Genomic DNA, 18,715 nt, shown 5'->3' with positions numbered 1-18,715 from the left:
CCGTATGGGAACTGATGAAAATGCAATAAATTCTTGAAAGTTTGTACAAGCTTTGATTATTCAAATGTTTTGGCTTTAAGCATCACTCAATAGACATTTATTGTCGAAATACAAATCTGGTACATACACATTGGTACTGATGATGTTATTGTCTTTTAATTTGTAGCAAAGAACTAAAACAGGCAAAGGTAGTGTGGTTTACTTTGGGTCAGTAAAGCAATAATAAGTTATGAGACAAAACTAAACAAGGAATTCCTGCACTGTGAAGTTATCTCTCTAAAAAAAGAATCGGTAAAGTTTATAAAGAACTTTAATATCATTTTACTGGCAAAATTACAAAATACATAAATTTGCATATATCTATAGACAAAAACTAACAAAAAACAAACTTTTTCAGAATTGTATGTATAAACAATCAGCACTTTGTATTAAACTGATTTTGTAAAATATGGCACAATGATTATCCAAATATAAATGATATTGATCAAGTGATACTTGTATGATTGGAATTCTTTTAAAATCGTCATGATAAGTCTTCAATTGAAAATTCTAAACACAGCCAATATATTTTTTGACCAATCACAACCCTGAGATCATTGTTATTATTATGCAAATATTATGCAAGGCTTTTGATAGACCATGCCTACCATCAATGTCCATTTACACCATTCACAGCTACAGCTTGGTCCCTCACTTTCTTATCTGCATACTTCAGCCCTGTCCATGTATTCAGTTGTGCTGCTCGAAGTCTACTCCAGATCACATGCTCATTCAGAGATAGAGTTTGTGCAGCCATTAAAGCTGCAGCTTCAGGGGACATAACAGTACTACAACCTAATCCTGAAAATAAAACAAAGAATTTTCAATTGTAAATTCTAAAAGATTTTTAAGGCTCCAAGAAATGCATTTTTTTTATGATGTCATTATCATATTTTCCTCATTAAATGAAATTTATATAGTCATGGGTTAACAGGGTTTACTATTGTTCACAGTATGACCATCTCTTCATTATTTTCAAATAATTCACAAGATTGCTACATCACAAGAGTATATTCTCCCATAAAAAATTATTTTTCGGTTTCAGATGAAAAGAAGCTAGACATATTAGCAATTTTCTCCCTGTAGTTCTATTGGATAAGCCTAACATAAAACTAGTGATATATCAATGCACTTCACATCGCTTGACAAAACCATTTACAAAACAGCACTTTGTTATTATGACATTAATGAAAGAAAAACAAAACAACCTGAATTAAAATAAAATTTACTACATTGATATTTTATGTTCCTTGGTTGCTGTCTAATCAACAAATACCCCCCCCCCCCCCCCCCTTTTGTATAAATTCAGCTAAAATAGCCTTAAATATATACCTGATGGCAAACGTAAAGATGACCACACGTCCTGTGATCCCCAGTCTGCTGACAATGGAGGACAGTTGATGACAGGCCACACAGCATTACCAGACAATACTGGTCCTAAACCGTTACTTCTACCTGCTACTGCTATAAATACAGTGGGAATTCCCTCTCCTGAAATAGAGTATATCATATGGAATTGCATGTTAAAATGAATTACAGCAACAATTAAAAGTACATGTCAAAATGAATATAAAACCTGGCATTAACTAATAGCCATTGACAAGGATTTGGGGCTCATAACATCCACTATTGAAAACTCATTATCTGCCAATACCAGTAATCAAGGGTACGTCTAAACACCGCTCAGGACCTCCTGAATGCACTCAGGACATACAATGTGCACTCAGGACCCTTTATAGTCATCGTATTTGCACACAGGATGGATGAATATGTTCGTTACATGCTGCTTATTTAAGAGTTAGATTTTGGTAGAATTTGAAATCGAACTTAGATAGATATATTAATTCTTATGAAATAATGAGGGCACGTGTCACTGATTACACAACTACTGAGCCGTGAATTATCCAATCAACAAAATTGATTGGATTATGTTTAGTGTTGTTTATGAATTGTGTTGTTAGTACTGTACATGTACGTGTTTTTACGTTTAAAATGAATAGCACTATGTTATTAAGTTTTGTGAAAGTTGCAGTGTAGAGACTGATAAACATTTTCTTATGGCATGCACACTTTATGACCTTTTTCATGAATGTTAAAAATTTATTAAAGATTTTTACAGCCTTGATATATAACAAATTTCTTGAAATAGCAAGTTTCGTGGGGGGGGGGGGGGGCACTTCAAACTATGTGCAAGAAGACTTAGTCATGGTTTTGAACGTGGTTTGAACGGATTTCGTTTACTTACAAATCATAGAAATAATTACCAAATATGATAATTTTTCAGAATTTATTTTCACATTTGAATTCGTTCAACTGTAGGTTTGTATTACAGCTAGACAAGAACAACTTTAATGAGAAAGATAAATCTTACCAAATTTGTTAAAACACTCGTATTACTCAAGAATAAAATTACTGGAAAAGAACGATAAAAATGAGAAAGTTCACGTCTAACTACATGAGATTTGATTATTTGAAAAGCGTATTTTAGTAAGTACGGCTTCTACAGTTAAGAACGGATTCCATTTACAAAACTGAATCTTAATTCATGAAAAGTATGACAAATTTATTTCCCTTTTCAAACTTGTTTAAGGAATTTATTACAGGACAAGAACGAGTTCTAATAGGGGAATAAATCTACCTAAATGAAATTTTGATTGAATCGTTATGTTATACATACACAGCCTCTCATTGGTTAAAAAGTCGGTTAATTATTTGAATGAATCTCAAAGACAAGAAAATAGAACAAAACACACACACACAATTATATGAATAAGAATTAGAACAGAATGATACCAATATATTTATTTTTGAATTCAACGCTATTTTTAGTGAGTGATCTGTCCGGAAGCCCTGGAGTGCCACGCAAAAAAACTACAACTTGCGCATGAGTTACTATTTTGCGCGCAAGTTGTAATGTTTGTTCATGGAACTCCAGGGCTTCCGTACTATTGTAATATATTTAGAGATATGAAAATACGAAAGAATTATTCTTTTTAATTTTTTTAACTAAAAATAAATCTTAACTTTTTATTGCACGAAATTTTAATAAAATACAAAAATCTGATTCTATACAAAGAATATAATAACGATATTTTTTTTTTATCTATTAAGTTAATGAAATAAAATGAATTTTATGAACGAAAATTTCCTATATATATAACTATATATGTACATTTCTCATATTTCTCGACTGGCTTCAATTATTACAAACAAACAGAAAAGGTTAACTTTATTTAATAGTTTTTTTTTTTCTAAAACAATATATCTTCATTGTTCTTTATTTTTCAAAAGACATCTTGATTTTGCTTGTTTTCAAAGCTTACTTGTATGGGGTTTGTACCATCACTAATCACTCCTAATTATTAAAGATTAAACGACCTAATCAACATGATAATTGGTATTCAATATAATCCACGGTCATGCCTGACATATTTCCCAAAACGGCACGTGCCGATGAAATCTTCAATAACTCCTTAAATGTTAAAATAATTTAATAAAAACAAAAATTATAAGATGGAGAATTAAATTATCTATCGAATGCATACCTCCACCACTCACTAAAACATATAGTTCATGTCCTGAGTGCACTTTGTATCGCCTGAGTGCACTCAGGAGGTCCTGAGCGGTGTTTAGACGTACCGAGTAATCAATCTTTCAATAATTTGAATAATCACTTTTTAAAAATCATAAACTTTATTCCACTCTTACAACTTGTGTATATACAATATTTTTATTGCATACATGTGATTCTTCCTGCGGGAGTCAAAATCTCACGCTTTTCAGACCCTCTTCCGTCCCTCCCGTTCAATTTGAAGTCTTCCGCTTTTTGAAAATGTCAACCTCGTAAATTTTTCAATACATATTTTTGTTTACAAAATTGATAGGGACAGAGAAAAAGTCTTGAGAAACTTGAAATTGATATGGGAAAAGTCCGAGAATAACGAAAGTTTCCTGTTGTGTCAAAGGTAAAATGAAGTCGTAAAAAAGTTAAAATCAGCCCGAGGTGTTAAGGATTAAACTGTTTATACAACAGTAAATCAAAGATAATAGGCAATAATTACCTGGTGATCAACTAGCTAGTTTAAGACACAAGCCTGGTTGATTAAATGTGAAATACTGACAAAGGATTAAAATGACTTATTGTACAAGTTGTATAAACAACGATTTATAATTTTGATGCTGTTGAAAGCATGGAACATTTACTGAACCTCAATAAAAATGAAATCAGCTCAAATATGATATTTATGGCTCGTTTTCTATCCAAGCCAATGGAATACCTATATAAGTATAGTTGTCTTGGACTGTTCTAAAATTTTAGAATTTGTCAAAATGCAAACCGTATTTTATCACCAAATACACCAAATAACCCAGCAGCAAATAAAAGAAGACCAAGTATCTAGCCAAATTCAACTCTGCCTAAAGATCTGATTTCAAATGGTGCAGATCCAGTACCAAGGGTCAAGACCATGCTTACTACACTTGCAAAGCTGACTATGGTTGCCCTAATTACTGGACCAAACTTATGGAGACAGCTACCAACAGCAAGCCTACAACTCTATCAATGTAACACCTTCTGTTACAAGCATGTTCAGTAGTGGTACCAAAGTTGACAATGTAGCTTAGTCAGAGATACTTTTTGCCAACTATGTATGATGGCTGATCACTTTATCTTAAATTATACATAATGAATAAATATTTGAAAACCCCTCGTCTTTTATTTTTATCAAGTAAAAATGGATATGCAGGTGTTTAAATTGTATGGAATTATTGTTCTTTTAACCAAAAAAAGGAAGATATGCAGTTTAAACACACAAAAAAAAATTGCATATGTCGATAAAAAATCTCCAGTTATGAGACCAAATCTCCAGTTGTGGCTTGACAACTCTGTCACATGTATGTTATTGACATCAGAATAATCAAAATTAGTCTTGTTACGAAGTTCTTAACATCAAGTAGCAGTATCAAACCTAATATTATAGTGTCAGTTAGTAATCTATAATTATCAATATCAAGCTTCCATAAGTTATTCACTAGATTTGAGTCATTTTTGAAATCTTGACAATTACTGGTTCAAGGTTAACAAGGCTAGAAAAGACACCATTTTAATAATATTGTATGTAAAAGTAAATCAATAGTAGGAGTTGATATCTATGCGTGTTGTGCAATAGTTTGTATTCTAAAACAGGTACTGATTCTCAAGACATTATAATCTAATGCTTAGAAAGAAATAATGGTTTTGAGGACAATTTGACCTTTCGATCAATTCAATTAACACTAGAAAGATGAAGGATTTTTTTTTTTACAAGAAAAGATTATATTTTAATCAACAAAAATTTTGTTTAAAATACCTTCATATTCAGCCAATATTGACATGGTAGCATCAGTTCCTTTGTGAGCAGACGACACTCTCAATTCACATGGTACACCATATTTCGTACAAGCTGCCTTTATCTTTTCACAATGTGTCATATCTGTTGCAGAACCCATAATGACAACTGCTCTTGCTCTAGGTTTTCTATTTAATAACTAAATGAGAAAAAACAACAGCTTTTATAATATATCAATTCAAGTACATATCATGCAGAAGTCTTCTTAATTTCAAATGCCAAGAGTAAAATATTTGGAGGTATCAATTAACTTCAAAAGGTACCACGGTAGGACCATTTCCCCTCAATAACTCAAACACTAGAGAAAAAGATCAATATGGGTGATTTACATTTCTATCCTTTGTTGCATCTGTGTCTATGCCTGTAGAGAGAAATAAAATTAAGATTCTTAAAAAGTCTAATGTGTAGGTTTGCCATCTTGCTATGTTAACCACAAGCCAATTTGAAATGAACTATTAACTCAAATATATGTTTCACCTTTATGTAAATTTTACAATACAATGCAACTATTGAAATTAAAATGGCGATACTTTACATGTAAACTATGCAAAACAGTTAAAGCCAATAAACCATGACTGAAGGTGTACCAACAAATAACCCAATGGAAACAAGAAATGGAAAGCTAAAACAACTGCATACAAAATAACAATGTCCTTATCACAAATTAATACATTGTTAATGCTGCAGCCATTAACAGCAAGCAAAGTCCGGCTTTTCTGACTCAATCCAGGCTGGACAAAAACTCCCAAGTATTTCCGCTCAATCATGAATATATTAGTTTGGTTTAGTCTATTAACTTTCAAGTTTTAGTTTCAATTTCTGAACATAGCCTACTGAATTTTGTCTTGGCAAGTTTTGGAAGTCTGGCAAGATTATTGATGTAACCCATGACCTTGTGATGTAATCTGTACTTACTGTTACTTTGTCAGCCACCCATTCAAAGTTACGTTTCACTGTGTCAAGTGCTTCCTGTGTGACAATGTCAAGGTTACGGTACACTTGTTTGTCTTTCATCAGTCTTTTGTCACCAGATGGCCATAACCTCCAGGAATCACTGTCAATTACATCTGACAACAGAATCTCGCCTAAAATTTTTAACATTATTTAAATCTTCTGTAGAAAGAGTAATCTAATGTAACAAAAGGAACTTAATCTGCCATTGCATGCAACTTTCACAATTTCAAATACATCTAGAAATTGTAAATAATTCAAAGTTTAGTTCACAAAACATTATATTAATATTGTTATATATATACCAACTTTCATTTTAATAATGCAAATTTAATTGCAAGTCATAATTTTGTATTAAAATTTTTTGAACAAGTAATACATTGCGAGAAAAAACAATTATCTCAAGACTTAACTATCATAGATTAAAATTTCACTTTATTACTCAAGAAAAAAGATAAAATCATTCTCATGTTTTCAATAATTGCCTTTACCCGTTTGAGAATCAATTCCAAACTCTATTTTCATATCAATCAAGCTACAGTCCAACGAAGCCCAACATTTCTCAAGGACCTCAAACACAGTAACTGTGGTCTTCCTCATTATATCTAGTTCATCTGGACCAATGAGAACACCTCCCATCTTTAACTTGGCTTCTACACACTGTTCAAATGACCACTGGGGGTCATGGTTGGCATCATCCTGAAGATGAAATAACATTAAATTAAGATTTCTGTAATGAAAATGTTCCCTCAACTTTTAAACTATGCAGTAAAATATTTTCAAGTGAAGACTAAATAATTACAGAAATAAAGAGCATTATAATATATAAACATGTTTTACCCTAAAACTGATGATACTGACCATAAAATTTAAATGAATTATCATTTTTTTCTTTAAGTGCTACCATGCATTTATATTAGTCAAATTTGACCAAATTTCAGTATCTCCTTTAATATAACTTATCATATCAAACTTGCAGTATGGTAATCTTCCAAGGAGAAAATGAGACTTTCCTCTACTTTGTAGCAAATTCTAATATGACGTGCTTCTTTAGCTTTGTGAACAACACTGTGATAAAATTCTCGATAAAATATACTTAGCGCAGACTCAGAGATATACATAGTAATGGCTGTTACAATATACTTCCCACGTAAATCTACATGTATTGGAACCTATTTGCAGGCCCTTTGCCGATTTTATTGTTTTAAAAAGTGCAATTAAAAAAAGACAAAATAACTTTTATTCTTATTCGTATGCATAATAAAAGGAAGTAATGCACAAGAGCTCGGGGAAATCAACAAATTAAAAATAAATTAAAATTCTGCGAAAGTCTATTAATCTTTTTGGCGCGTTTAAGTCATTTCAAAACATGACGTCATACAAATGAAACCGCTAAAGTTGAATGTTTTCTGTTACGTGAACCATCGGAATTCGTATGCTATTGTATTAAAACTAATTTTTGAGGTAGGTTTTGTTTTATTTTCTATTCTATTGCATTTTTTGCATATTTACTCATTTCAGCAAGTCAACATGGCGGCTCCTTAGTTACAAAATGTCGACTTTGGATTTGACGGAAGCTTACGAGAAAAACATGTAAATTAAAAATGGCAAATGTTGGGTTTGAGAATTTAAAGAATTAAAACGATTTTTTCTAGCAGTTATTCAAGAAATAAACTTCGCAAGCTACATATTTATAAAGATATTTGAGCTTTATCTAACAGGGAGTAAAAAAGAACAGCCACACACACAGCATACCCTCCCTCGCTTCAGTTTTTTAATGATCGTATTTGTCCTATTAGAATCGAAATAATTCATGGAAGCCATAGATTGTTGGAAATTTACACATGGCCTGGGCCGTGATATTCGTTAATTTTATCCCTCGCTAACGCTCAGGATAAAATTCGAATATCACGGCCCAGGCCATGTGTAAATTTCCAACAATCTATGGCTTCCATGAATTATTTCTTAAACCATATCTGCTCATATAATATAAAAGCCACGAGATCGAAGCAAAGTTTTTTTTATAGTGAATACAAACTCTTATGTATACATCTTACTTACTTTTGGTTTGCTAATCAAATTTGTAATGAAGTCCAAACAATAAATCTGGTACATTGGTGTAAACATGTACATATTTCAATTCAAGTTATTCCACAAATATCTTAATGTACCTCATTGACAAGTCAATATATATATATATTGAACATTTATATTTAATATTTCAAACCTTGAAAAAAGTTTCTTGTTTTGGAGGACTGAATCTATAGCCTTCTTTCACACCTTCATTTCTTTTGAGAAAGGAACCAGTAGCTACTCTTCTGGTTACCCATTCAATTGGAATCATTTCACATTTTCTAGCAAGTATGGCTGTCTGGCTTACTTGTTTGATGAAATGAGACTTTATTCCTGAAATTATATTTGTAAAGTGGTTTATTACAATGAGATTGGAAATGGGAAATGGGAAATGTGTCTAAGTGACAACAACCTGACCGAAGAGAAAAAGAAACAACCAAAGGCCACCAATGGGTCTTCAACACAGCAAAAAAAAAATCCCGCACTGGGAGACGCACTTCAGCTGGACTACAATTTTATCACAATATACTTGTAAAAAAATCGATTGATATCATAAATATAATCTTACAGCTTTTACATTAATGCTAGCAAGACAAATCTTTGTTTGGCTTGCTTGTTTTGTTTGTATCAGTGTTTGCTCAAGCATGGTAATTAAGATAGGCGGGGCTTCAGCTTGTATACATCATACTTAGATTGTATTGGACGTTATGTCTGAGGTTAAGGACACTTAATTTTAAAACATTACATGACAAATATTCTCACATGTTTTCTCACCTGTAAAAATACAATAATTTGTCAATGAAAGAAAAATATAAACTTTTTTCTTGTATGAGGCTGAGAAACTGGCCTTCAACATTAATTGACCTAATATTGTTTTTATAACATATCAATCTATTAGTTCTGTCAGTTACTTCCATGTCTGTCCTTCGATTATGCAACTCAAGAAAATATTCCAATAAAGGGCTGCGCTTTAGCGCATGATACGCCCGTTGCTCTTTTAACTTGTTTTTTATGCTTTAAATGAATTTATATGATCAACTAGAAATATATATACAAATCAAAAGAGATGTTACATTAATATATTCACCAAAGTTTCATAAAATCCCCCTTTTTTAGGTATAAAAATTCATTACTTAAGAAAACGTAAAATCTAAAATTTATAAAAATGAAAAGGGAGCTTATGTCAATAGATATAAACAATTTATCAAAGTTGCATAAAATTTTGTGAAAGTGTTAGTTATTGTCCCAAAATTCAAAAATCCCCCCTTTTTTAAGCATAAAAATTCATAACACGGAAATGTAAAATCTGAAATTTATAAAAATTGAAAGGGAGCTTACATCAATAGATATAAACAATTCACCAAAGTTTCATGGACATTGGTGAAAGCCTTTTTGAGTTATTGTCCGAAGTGTTGAAAATCCCCCTTTTTTTATGAATAAAGCCCCATAAATCCAAAACTTAAAATCTGAAATTTATAAAAATTAAAAGGGAGCTTACATCAATAGATATAAACAATTCACCAAAGTTTCATGGACGTTGGTGAAAGCCTTTTTGAGTTATTGTCCGAAGTGTTGAAAATCACCCCTTTTTTTATGAATAAAGCCCCATAAATCCAAAACTTAAAATCTGAAATTTATAAAAATTGAAAGGGAGCTTACATCAATAGATATAAACAATTCACCAAAGTTTCATGGACATTGGTGAAAGCCTTTTTGAGTTATTGTCCGAAGTGTTGAAAATCCCCCTTTTTTTTATGAATAAAGCCCCATAAATCCAAAACTTAAAATCTGAAATTTATAAAAATTGAAAGGGAGCTTACATCAATAGATATAAACAATTCACCAAAGTTTCATGGACATAGGTAAAAGCCTTTTTGAGTTATTGTCCGAAGTGTTGAAAATCCCCCCTTTTTTATGAATAAAGCCCCATAAATCCAAAACTTAAAATCTGAAATTAAAAAAAAACGAAAGGGAGCTTACGTCAATAGATATAAACAATTCACTTAAGTTTCATGGAAATTGGTGAAAGTGTTTTTGAGTTATTGTCCGAAGTGTGGACGACGGACGGACGGACAACGGTATACCATAATACGCCCCGCCTAAAAGACGACGGCATATAAAAAATGGGAAACAATTGTATCGAAAAGAGAAAATCGACTGCACCTTTTTTTATGTTAGGGTGTGTTTGAGATGAATATTTTGTCTTGAAAATGTACGAAACAAGAGTATTTGATACATCATCTCGCTTCAGACTCTATCATTTTATATAGCAAAGCTACAGGTTGACTTTATAACATAAAAAAAATCACAGTACTAAAAGATGAAATATAGGGGTCAAGTGAAATACCTATCCAATGGATCACAAAATCAGATTAGGTGTGTTCGAATAGCTATCTTACTAAAAGTGCTTAAGACAGTCTTTAAGTTGGATCTCTGAAAAAAAAATCGTCTTCCGTTTCTAAGATTGTAAAAATGAACTGGCGTAATAGGAAGATAATTTCGACGAAGTAGAATCCTGTCTGTATTGTATATTTACAGGTAAGGAAACATGTGAGAATATGTATCATGTGATGTTTTAAAATTTAGTGTCCTTAACCTCCAACATAACGTCCAATAAAATTTAAGTATGATGTATACAAGCTGAAGCCCTGCCTATCTTAATTACCATGCTTAAGCAAACATTAATACAAACAAAGCAAGCAAGCCAAACAAAGATTTATCTTGCTAGCATTAATGTAAAAGCTGTAAAACTTTCCAAGGATTGTTTTGTTCATGTTTTGCTGATAACAAGTTTTTAATGGGCTTTTTTTTTTTACTTCATGTACTTTTAGAATATATTTTGAGTTTTCAGGGTTCTTGAAACTTTTCAATACAAACAGTGAAGAAACTGAACATGCTTCAAGGGTGTGGAAATGCTATGCCCGACTCGCCCGACTCGTACATTTGAACATACGGACAAGTAATTATTTTTGTCTTGGTTGCCCGTGGACAAGTAAAAAAATATACAAGACAAAGTTCAAATCCAACAAAGCATATAATTAATTTCAAAACGTATAAAGATGTTTAATTTTTGTAAAAGAAACCAATGTTCAGCAAGTAAAAACAAAATGTTCATGACGATAAATATTACATGATTCCGGAAATAGATCGATTACCAAAATAAATAAAAATAAGTATACGAACCCGAGTCGCGTAACATTGCATTGGCTTTGTCCATTGACCCGGGATCGTCGATTAGGTTTTATCCATCATTTACCGTTCGTGTCATTTCTTTAAATTTTGTATCGAGATTCAGATTGATAAATACTTAATAACAAGCATTAGCCTTTCAAAAAGGTCTAGTCGACTCATAGCTGATGAAAATGGAAAGTGCTCTCGCTTTGTAGATTAATTCATTTACTAGAATAGCCACATGCATCAACAAATTTTACTACACACGTGAGGTCACACGTTATGAAGTAGTATATATCGTTTACCGTTGTTGTTTACGAAACTCCAGAAGATTCGACTATTTATAGATCAAAGTTACCTGTGTACCAATATCATGAATATGCATGATTAATGACCAGGCAAAATCTAATTGCTAAAATAGAGAGGACAAATCCGATACTCTACGGGATTGAAAGACATTTACTAGGTTTGGATTGTCCTAACCAATCAATAAACTTTTATTATTCACGTCTCGTAATATCTACAATCAGGTAGCAAGAAAAATTCACGCACTAACTGTCCATCGTTCAATTCTTAATATTGACTCCTAGGAGTCGATAAAAAGGTGGGCAAGCAAGACAAAAAGAGTCATGAGTCGAGTAGAAAACCTCAAATGCAAATGGAGGACACAGAGTATTTAAAAAAGAAACGGAAGCGAGAATTTCAGACATCGTGGATATCAGATTGCCCCTGGCTATCTATGGAAATTCTGAAAATAAATTAAGTGTTTGTCTTATTTATAGATAGTCTTATTTATAGATAAAGACTTATTTATAGATAAAGTCTTATTTATAGATAAAGTCTTATTTATAGATAAAGTCTTATTTATAGATAAAGTCTTATGTATAGATAAAGTCTTATTTATAGATAAAGTCTTATTTAGAGATAAAAGGTCAACATTATTTGTTGTCAAAGTAGAAAATAAAAGGGACGCTTTAATTGCCCATCAAGACAATAATAAATAATCAAGAAAAAACAAGTATGTCAGTTGAGAGAATCAAAGTGTTGGATAGCACCTCTGGAAAGTTTGCAACTGTAGCTGTGTATTATTCCAAAAAGGTTATAGACGTGTATTATTTCAAAAATGTATTTCATCACAGCTTGGATGTTTTAAATTATTAAAACCATTGTCTTGTCAGTAATTATCAAAAATCACTTTTTTCATGTTTGTCATAAAAAGTTTTGATATTTTCTATTGCAACCTAAAACTGTAGATCTAAAATATTGAAATATACAGAAAGCTCTGATAATTTCTTTTTAAGTACCCATGCCATGTCAACATCAAGGGCCTGTGAATTAGTATTTTTCTATTGGTTTAGATCCTTCATATTTGTTTTTAGTAAATTAACACGTAAGTTTTTTTGTTTGAATTGCTCCACATGTTTCCTATCGGGGCCTTTTATAGCTTTCTGCATGTATATGGTACAGATATTTCTCATTATTGACGACCATATGGTGGCCTATAGTTATTAATACATTTTCCTCCTTTGAACTCTTTTGGATAGCATTGGTTCTTTGCAAAAAATAACACATCCTTTTTTATAAATAAGACAGTTACAGTAACTTAAATCAATTACAAATGTAATGAAAGTGAATTTATATTAAAGGCTTTTATCTAAAATAGGGAACGTGTCCATGGGACACAAATGATGCCCCCGCTAGCATTAATGTTATAAAGGGTCACAACTCAAGAACTGTAAATGTGCATGATGCTACCAAAATGTGTACTTGATCTGAGTTATGGGGTAATAAGCATTCTGTATACATTCTAATTACACAGTATTGCGCAATAGATTTGTTAGATCTTGACATTTGTTTTGTGTTAGAAACCTATATATTATGTCAAAAATTTGATCGCAATCCAAATTCAGAGCTATATCAAGCTTGAATGTTGTGTCCATACTTGCCCCAACTGTTCAGGGTTTCGACCTCTGTGGTCGTATAAAGATGTGCCCAGCGGAGCATCTGGTTCCATTTGTAACGAGGCACAACCCTAGAGCAGTAAAAATTACTCCACCAAAATTCAAGATTGATCTTTGTTTTATTGTTAAAAGTATTAACACTGTATAAATTTCATAACATTTGGTTGAGGGAACTTAAGTTAGATAACTGAAACGAAAATAGTCAGCAATTTTTTACATATGTAAAGGGGCATAACTCTAAAATGGTATAACTATCGCCACCAAAATTCAAACTTGATCAGTGTTTGTGGTAATGAGCATTGTGTATAAGATTCATAGCATTTGGTTAAGACAAACTAAAGTTAGAGAACAGAAACTAAAATTTCAAGCAACTTTCCTTTTTGTAAAGTAGCATGATAAAATGCTAGAATGGTAAAAGTGACACAACTAAAATTCAAACTTGACTTGTGAATTGTGGTTATAAGCATTGCGTATAAGTTTCATACAATTTCGTTCAGGCAAACTAAAGTAAGAGAACAGAAACGAATTTTGGGATGTACGGAGGTACATGTACTACGAGGTACATGTACGTACAAGTAAGGGAAGGACATACATACTTACAGCAGAACAAGAATAAAACTCAATACGGTGGAAGCATAACAACAGCAGTATGACCACAGGAATAAAAAGTTTATATACACTAGATTCATAGAGGTGCTTATAACCTGTAACACATTTAGTTGCTGTTGTGAAATTAAGCAATGTCTTATGAGTTAAGAACATTTGAGAATTTTTGTTTTAAGCCATTCATTTGCTATATTACGGTATAAATCATTGCCTCTGTGTTTGGGTGACAAAGCAATTGAAATCTATTAATATAGGGCATGGTATGCCTTAAAACTTTTCCAGATGCACAGGCCGCTGTTTGTCTGTAATCTATCTAAATTTTGAGGTGAAAATGCAGCCATTTTAGTCAAAGGGTACACATCATGAACCTTATAATCATTTCTATATTGTCTTGATACCCCGAGCTATAATATTCGAAGAAGTAGATGCTGACTCGGATGCTTTTAATACGGAAGCTATATGATACCAATTTACAATAACACACCAAAAGTGGTATGGCCGTCAATGTTTTTCTGCTGTCAGTTTGATCCACTTGAGCATGCTGAATGAGTAAAGTTCCTTATATCCACATTGGAATGTGAAACAATTAGTATTTAAATAACGGAATTAAGTTTTCAAATGATTTTTGGCATCAAAATCTTCCGATCGATGTTTAGACAAAAACGAATCCGGGTCCGTTCGCGCCCATTCACAATGCATTTTTTTTTTTTTTTATTAAAGCCGGTCATTTTTACCTTCACTCGTCCTTGGCGTGAGATGTTAGACATATAATATAATTATCGAGTATTTTATATTCTTTCACCTGTGTTTTGTTTAAACAAACCATTATCACTTTTCAATTATCCGACGGCTTGGTCAAAATGTCAACTTGTTCTCGCATTTTAATCAGTCATTCCCGATTCTTTCGATACACTCGGGATTTTACCACGTTTACGTACGTACATATAGTAAACAGGTAAAAGTAGAGCGGGGAAATGTTCATTCATGATATATTCATGAATGAATGAAAACGCAATCTCGCGTAGATTTCTTGTGATTTTCTCTACAGCGCATGGCAGATCCGTGAAGTAGTGTTTGTAATACTCATTTTTAAAATGAAGTTAAATTCATCTGAATCGTCGGTGAATATTCATTTCTTTTTATTCAAGCTGTAATCTTTTCAGTCAAAACAGTAGTTACTCAAAATTTTAAAAGAATCTTCCAAGAATCAGAACTCAAACACAAGTACTACACTATCTCGGAGCAGAATATATTGCGATAATCTGTCAACCAGAAGTTTGAGGCCGACGCCTAAGGAAAGTAGCAATAGCAAGCTATAGCAAACTTTCCAAAAACCACAAAATCAATAGTTTATCTATTATTTAGTTTTCATTTCTTCAAACACTGTCCTCAAATTTAGTATATGTACCTACTGGCTACAATTTTTATTCAAAAACTGCTGCAAAATTGTCCTTTACATGTCATTTCATTGGTTGGTTTGCTATTAGGTTTCTGTCCCATTGATGTCAACCCATTTCCTACTTTCCTAATTTTTTACACATATAAACAAATAGATTTCATTTGTTTGTGATGCCCAACAGTGCTAAGTAAGAATCATATATTAGATAACAAGAAATACTTCAATATTTATTGGGATCATCAGGGCAAGTAAATTTTTTTCCGGACAAGTACAATTTTAGGTTTCACTTGCCCAGGGACAAGTGCTCACAACAAATATTTCCACACCAGGGCTTCCAAAAAATATTTGAGCCAGCCGGACATTTCATATCTGATCCCGATTTTAATCCCTTAAGACTTAGTCACAAAAGGCAATTATGGTAATCAGATGGCCATTCCAATGATTGACATTATATTAAAAAAAAAAAACGATCTTAAACTTTACTTTGATATGATATGAATTTGATGTTAGGATGTTACTGTTAAATTGGCAGTGCATCATTCAAAGTGTGCACATCAGCGTGCTCATATCTGCCGTAGACTTTTTATTTGTGCAAAATGACATTGTCAAAAACTTTACTTTCGTTTTCAACCGGAAGTTGACTTGACAATGGTAAAACATGGACCATAAACGGATACGTAAAATCCGTGTACGTTTACAAAGCACGACTGAGAGAAGAAGCTCTTTCCACGTTATTTCTTCAACAAAATACTTGAATCGAACGTTAGATACAGGTCTCATTGATAATTTTAGCATTTTTAAAGAAATGTAGGATGCATTATTAAATTGCCCACCTGTGCACATGCGCACACGTGTTCTAGTTCATACGACGTAGTTCTGACAATTTTTTTTATTTAAAACCTTTTTAAATTTTTCATCAAATCATATTAATAAACTAATTTTTAATAATTTTAATCTTTTGGACTAAATCAATTAGATAAAAACCTCTGAAATGTAAGAAAATGATTGTGAATAAACCAATCAATTTATACGATGTCCGGTACTGAACATAGTTCACCTGTCACCTGAACAGGTAGATTTCAGCTGTCCAACTACTAATTAGCCTTGATTAAAATTAGAAAGTATTGAAGTAGGTGTTGTTTTGATAGTAATTAATCATCATGTCACATTTATGACCGGAAATGTGTTGATGTTTAAGGCAAAAGGTTGTGTCAAAAAGATCGTGAATTATGTAAAAATGACCGAAAAATCCTTGAAAACTAAAAAGTATTTGACCGTTTCATGCTTTACCCAGCCGGACTTTTACCGGACATTATACAAATGACCGGAATATATGACCGTTTTGGAAGCCCTGTTCCACACCCCTGTGCTTTAATTTTAATTCAAATACCATTCAATTTTAAAAATAATTCCATTACTTTTTGTAACACTCTTACCAACATCTTTCAGAAGAGAAAAGATGGCCGATGTAGTTGAGGTGGAGATAGCAGCCTTCCCCTTCATGTCATGTGCCCGTACTCCATCACCTGCAGTGATCTTGTCTTTGGATTCCAGTAAAACATGTCCAGAGTGGCTGTCAAGGTTGTAGACCCTCTTTGTTTTACCCTCGATAACCAGAGCACCCAACTTGTATTCACTTGGTACTGAAATCAGAATGCAAAATATTTGATACTTTATCAACTTGAAGTATAAAGTACAGTAAGCATGGTAAGTTTACTTATATATATATGCAACTGGTCCAAAAGAAGTTCTATAATTACTAAGAAGGAACAAATACAGAAAGCAGAAGTTCTCGGAGAGAACCACCAAGCCACTCCAGAGTGTTGGTAAAGTTTGTAGATCCTATTGTTTTCCCAGAGAACACAACTTACTTGTATTCACTTGGTACTGAATTCAGAATGCAAAATATTACATAATAAATAAACTTGAAGCTACATGTACAGGTTGGGGACAACCCACCAAATGGGGAACTGTTCCCCAAATGAGTAACACTCCCTCATTTGAGTAATCATTTGGTAGTGCTAAAAAACAAAATTTTCTAAACTGATACTTTTTTCATAAAATGGCACATATTCATGAAAAATGCAGCAACTTTTCCAAAAGATGAATATTATCCTTTAATATCTTGATTTACCAAGAAGATACAAGCCTATGAAAAATCATAAAATTTGACTATTTTCAAGGCTTTTAACTTTTTTAAAACCCATAACAGAAATATATTTCTTTGGGAGAAGTTGTTCCATTTTCTATAAATTTGTGCCATTTTACCTTAAAAGACCCATTTCTAGAAAATTTAGTTTTTAGCACTATGAAATGATTACTCAAATGAGGGATTGTTACTCATTTGGGGAATAGTTCCACGTTTGGTGGGTTGTTCCCAACCTGATGTAGGCGCATACAGTACAGTAAGCATGGTCAGTTTACATTATTTGCAAAGGTTATGTTAGTCTGAACAAATATGTGTAATATCCCATTTCCCAATTTGAGTCTCCCTATGGGTTTTTTGAGATTCTTGGCATTGAAGTACTGGCGGCCACCTGTCAAGTCTTGTTCAGTAGTGCTCTCATGTGTACAATTTTTGCCAGATGTTAAGAAACTTACATTATTAGAAATGTCTTTTACACTTTCAAAAAGTCCTAATCAATTTTTAACCATGCATAATCCTTTGAAATATAAATTATGTTAGGCGGAACAAATATACGTTGACAGTGACACACAAACTATGATTTTTTTTATGACAAAACATTCTAACTATAAGACTAGTCAAGTTGTTTTGCATGTCAGTGCATCGTCACTTTCAGAAGTTGCCCCTCCCCCCTTTTCAGTAAACAAGACGAAAACATCTATGTATAACACAATTGCCTGCAATATTTTTTAATTTAAAATGAACTTTAACAAAAATCTAAATCAGAACGCCCTTCAAGATATAGTTGACACTATGCCAAATAATAACTATTGATTCAGAGCACTCACTTACCTTTTTCCTCCATTGTCAAATTCTGTCCGATTTCCCGCGAAATAATTTATTCCACGTGGTGAACCTTTGTTCTATTTTTAACCACAGTAGACCAAATAGTTCTTCTCTCTACAATAAATTAAAAGGATAAGTTTTTACTTTTTTATTATAA

At 32.4% G+C, this 18,715-nt stretch overlaps 1 protein-coding gene across 1 annotated transcript; it reads right to left on the bottom strand.

Moving 5' to 3' along the window:
• Window positions 1–292: 292 nt before the first annotated feature.
• LOC139485294 (multifunctional protein ADE2-like) lies at window positions 293–18,693 on the bottom strand. The gene is made up of 8 exons (XM_071269697.1): window positions 18,565–18,693; window positions 17,024–17,230; window positions 8,605–8,783; window positions 6,869–7,076; window positions 6,342–6,511; window positions 5,388–5,565; window positions 1,372–1,530; window positions 293–840 (listed from the first exon to the last, which is right to left on the bottom strand). Exons 1-8 carry the CDS (start codon window positions 18,575–18,577, stop codon window positions 650–652), a joined length of 1,305 nt encoding a protein of 434 aa, XP_071125798.1. The 5' UTR covers window positions 18,578–18,693; the 3' UTR covers window positions 293–649.
• Window positions 18,694–18,715: the final 22 nt, after the last annotated feature.

This window comes from Mytilus edulis, chromosome 8 (assembly GCF_963676685.1).
Source record: "Mytilus edulis chromosome 8, xbMytEdul2.2, whole genome shotgun sequence".
In the NCBI taxonomy this organism is placed as follows: Eukaryota; Metazoa; Mollusca; class Bivalvia; order Mytilida; family Mytilidae; genus Mytilus; species Mytilus edulis.
This window is presented reverse-complemented; position numbering and strand designations above follow the sequence as displayed.

Bases quoted from the DNA above. Each gene is read 5' to 3' on its own strand.
- LOC139485294 (XM_071269697.1), bottom strand. The intron at 7,077-8,604 runs GTTTGAAATATT...TTTCATCTTCAG, and splicing joins AACAAGAAACTTTTTTCAAG to GATGATGCCAACCATGACCC. The intron at 5,566-6,341 runs GTAAGTACAGAT...TTTCTCATTTAG, and splicing joins GGGTGGCTGACAAAGTAACA to TTATTAAATAGAAAACCTAG.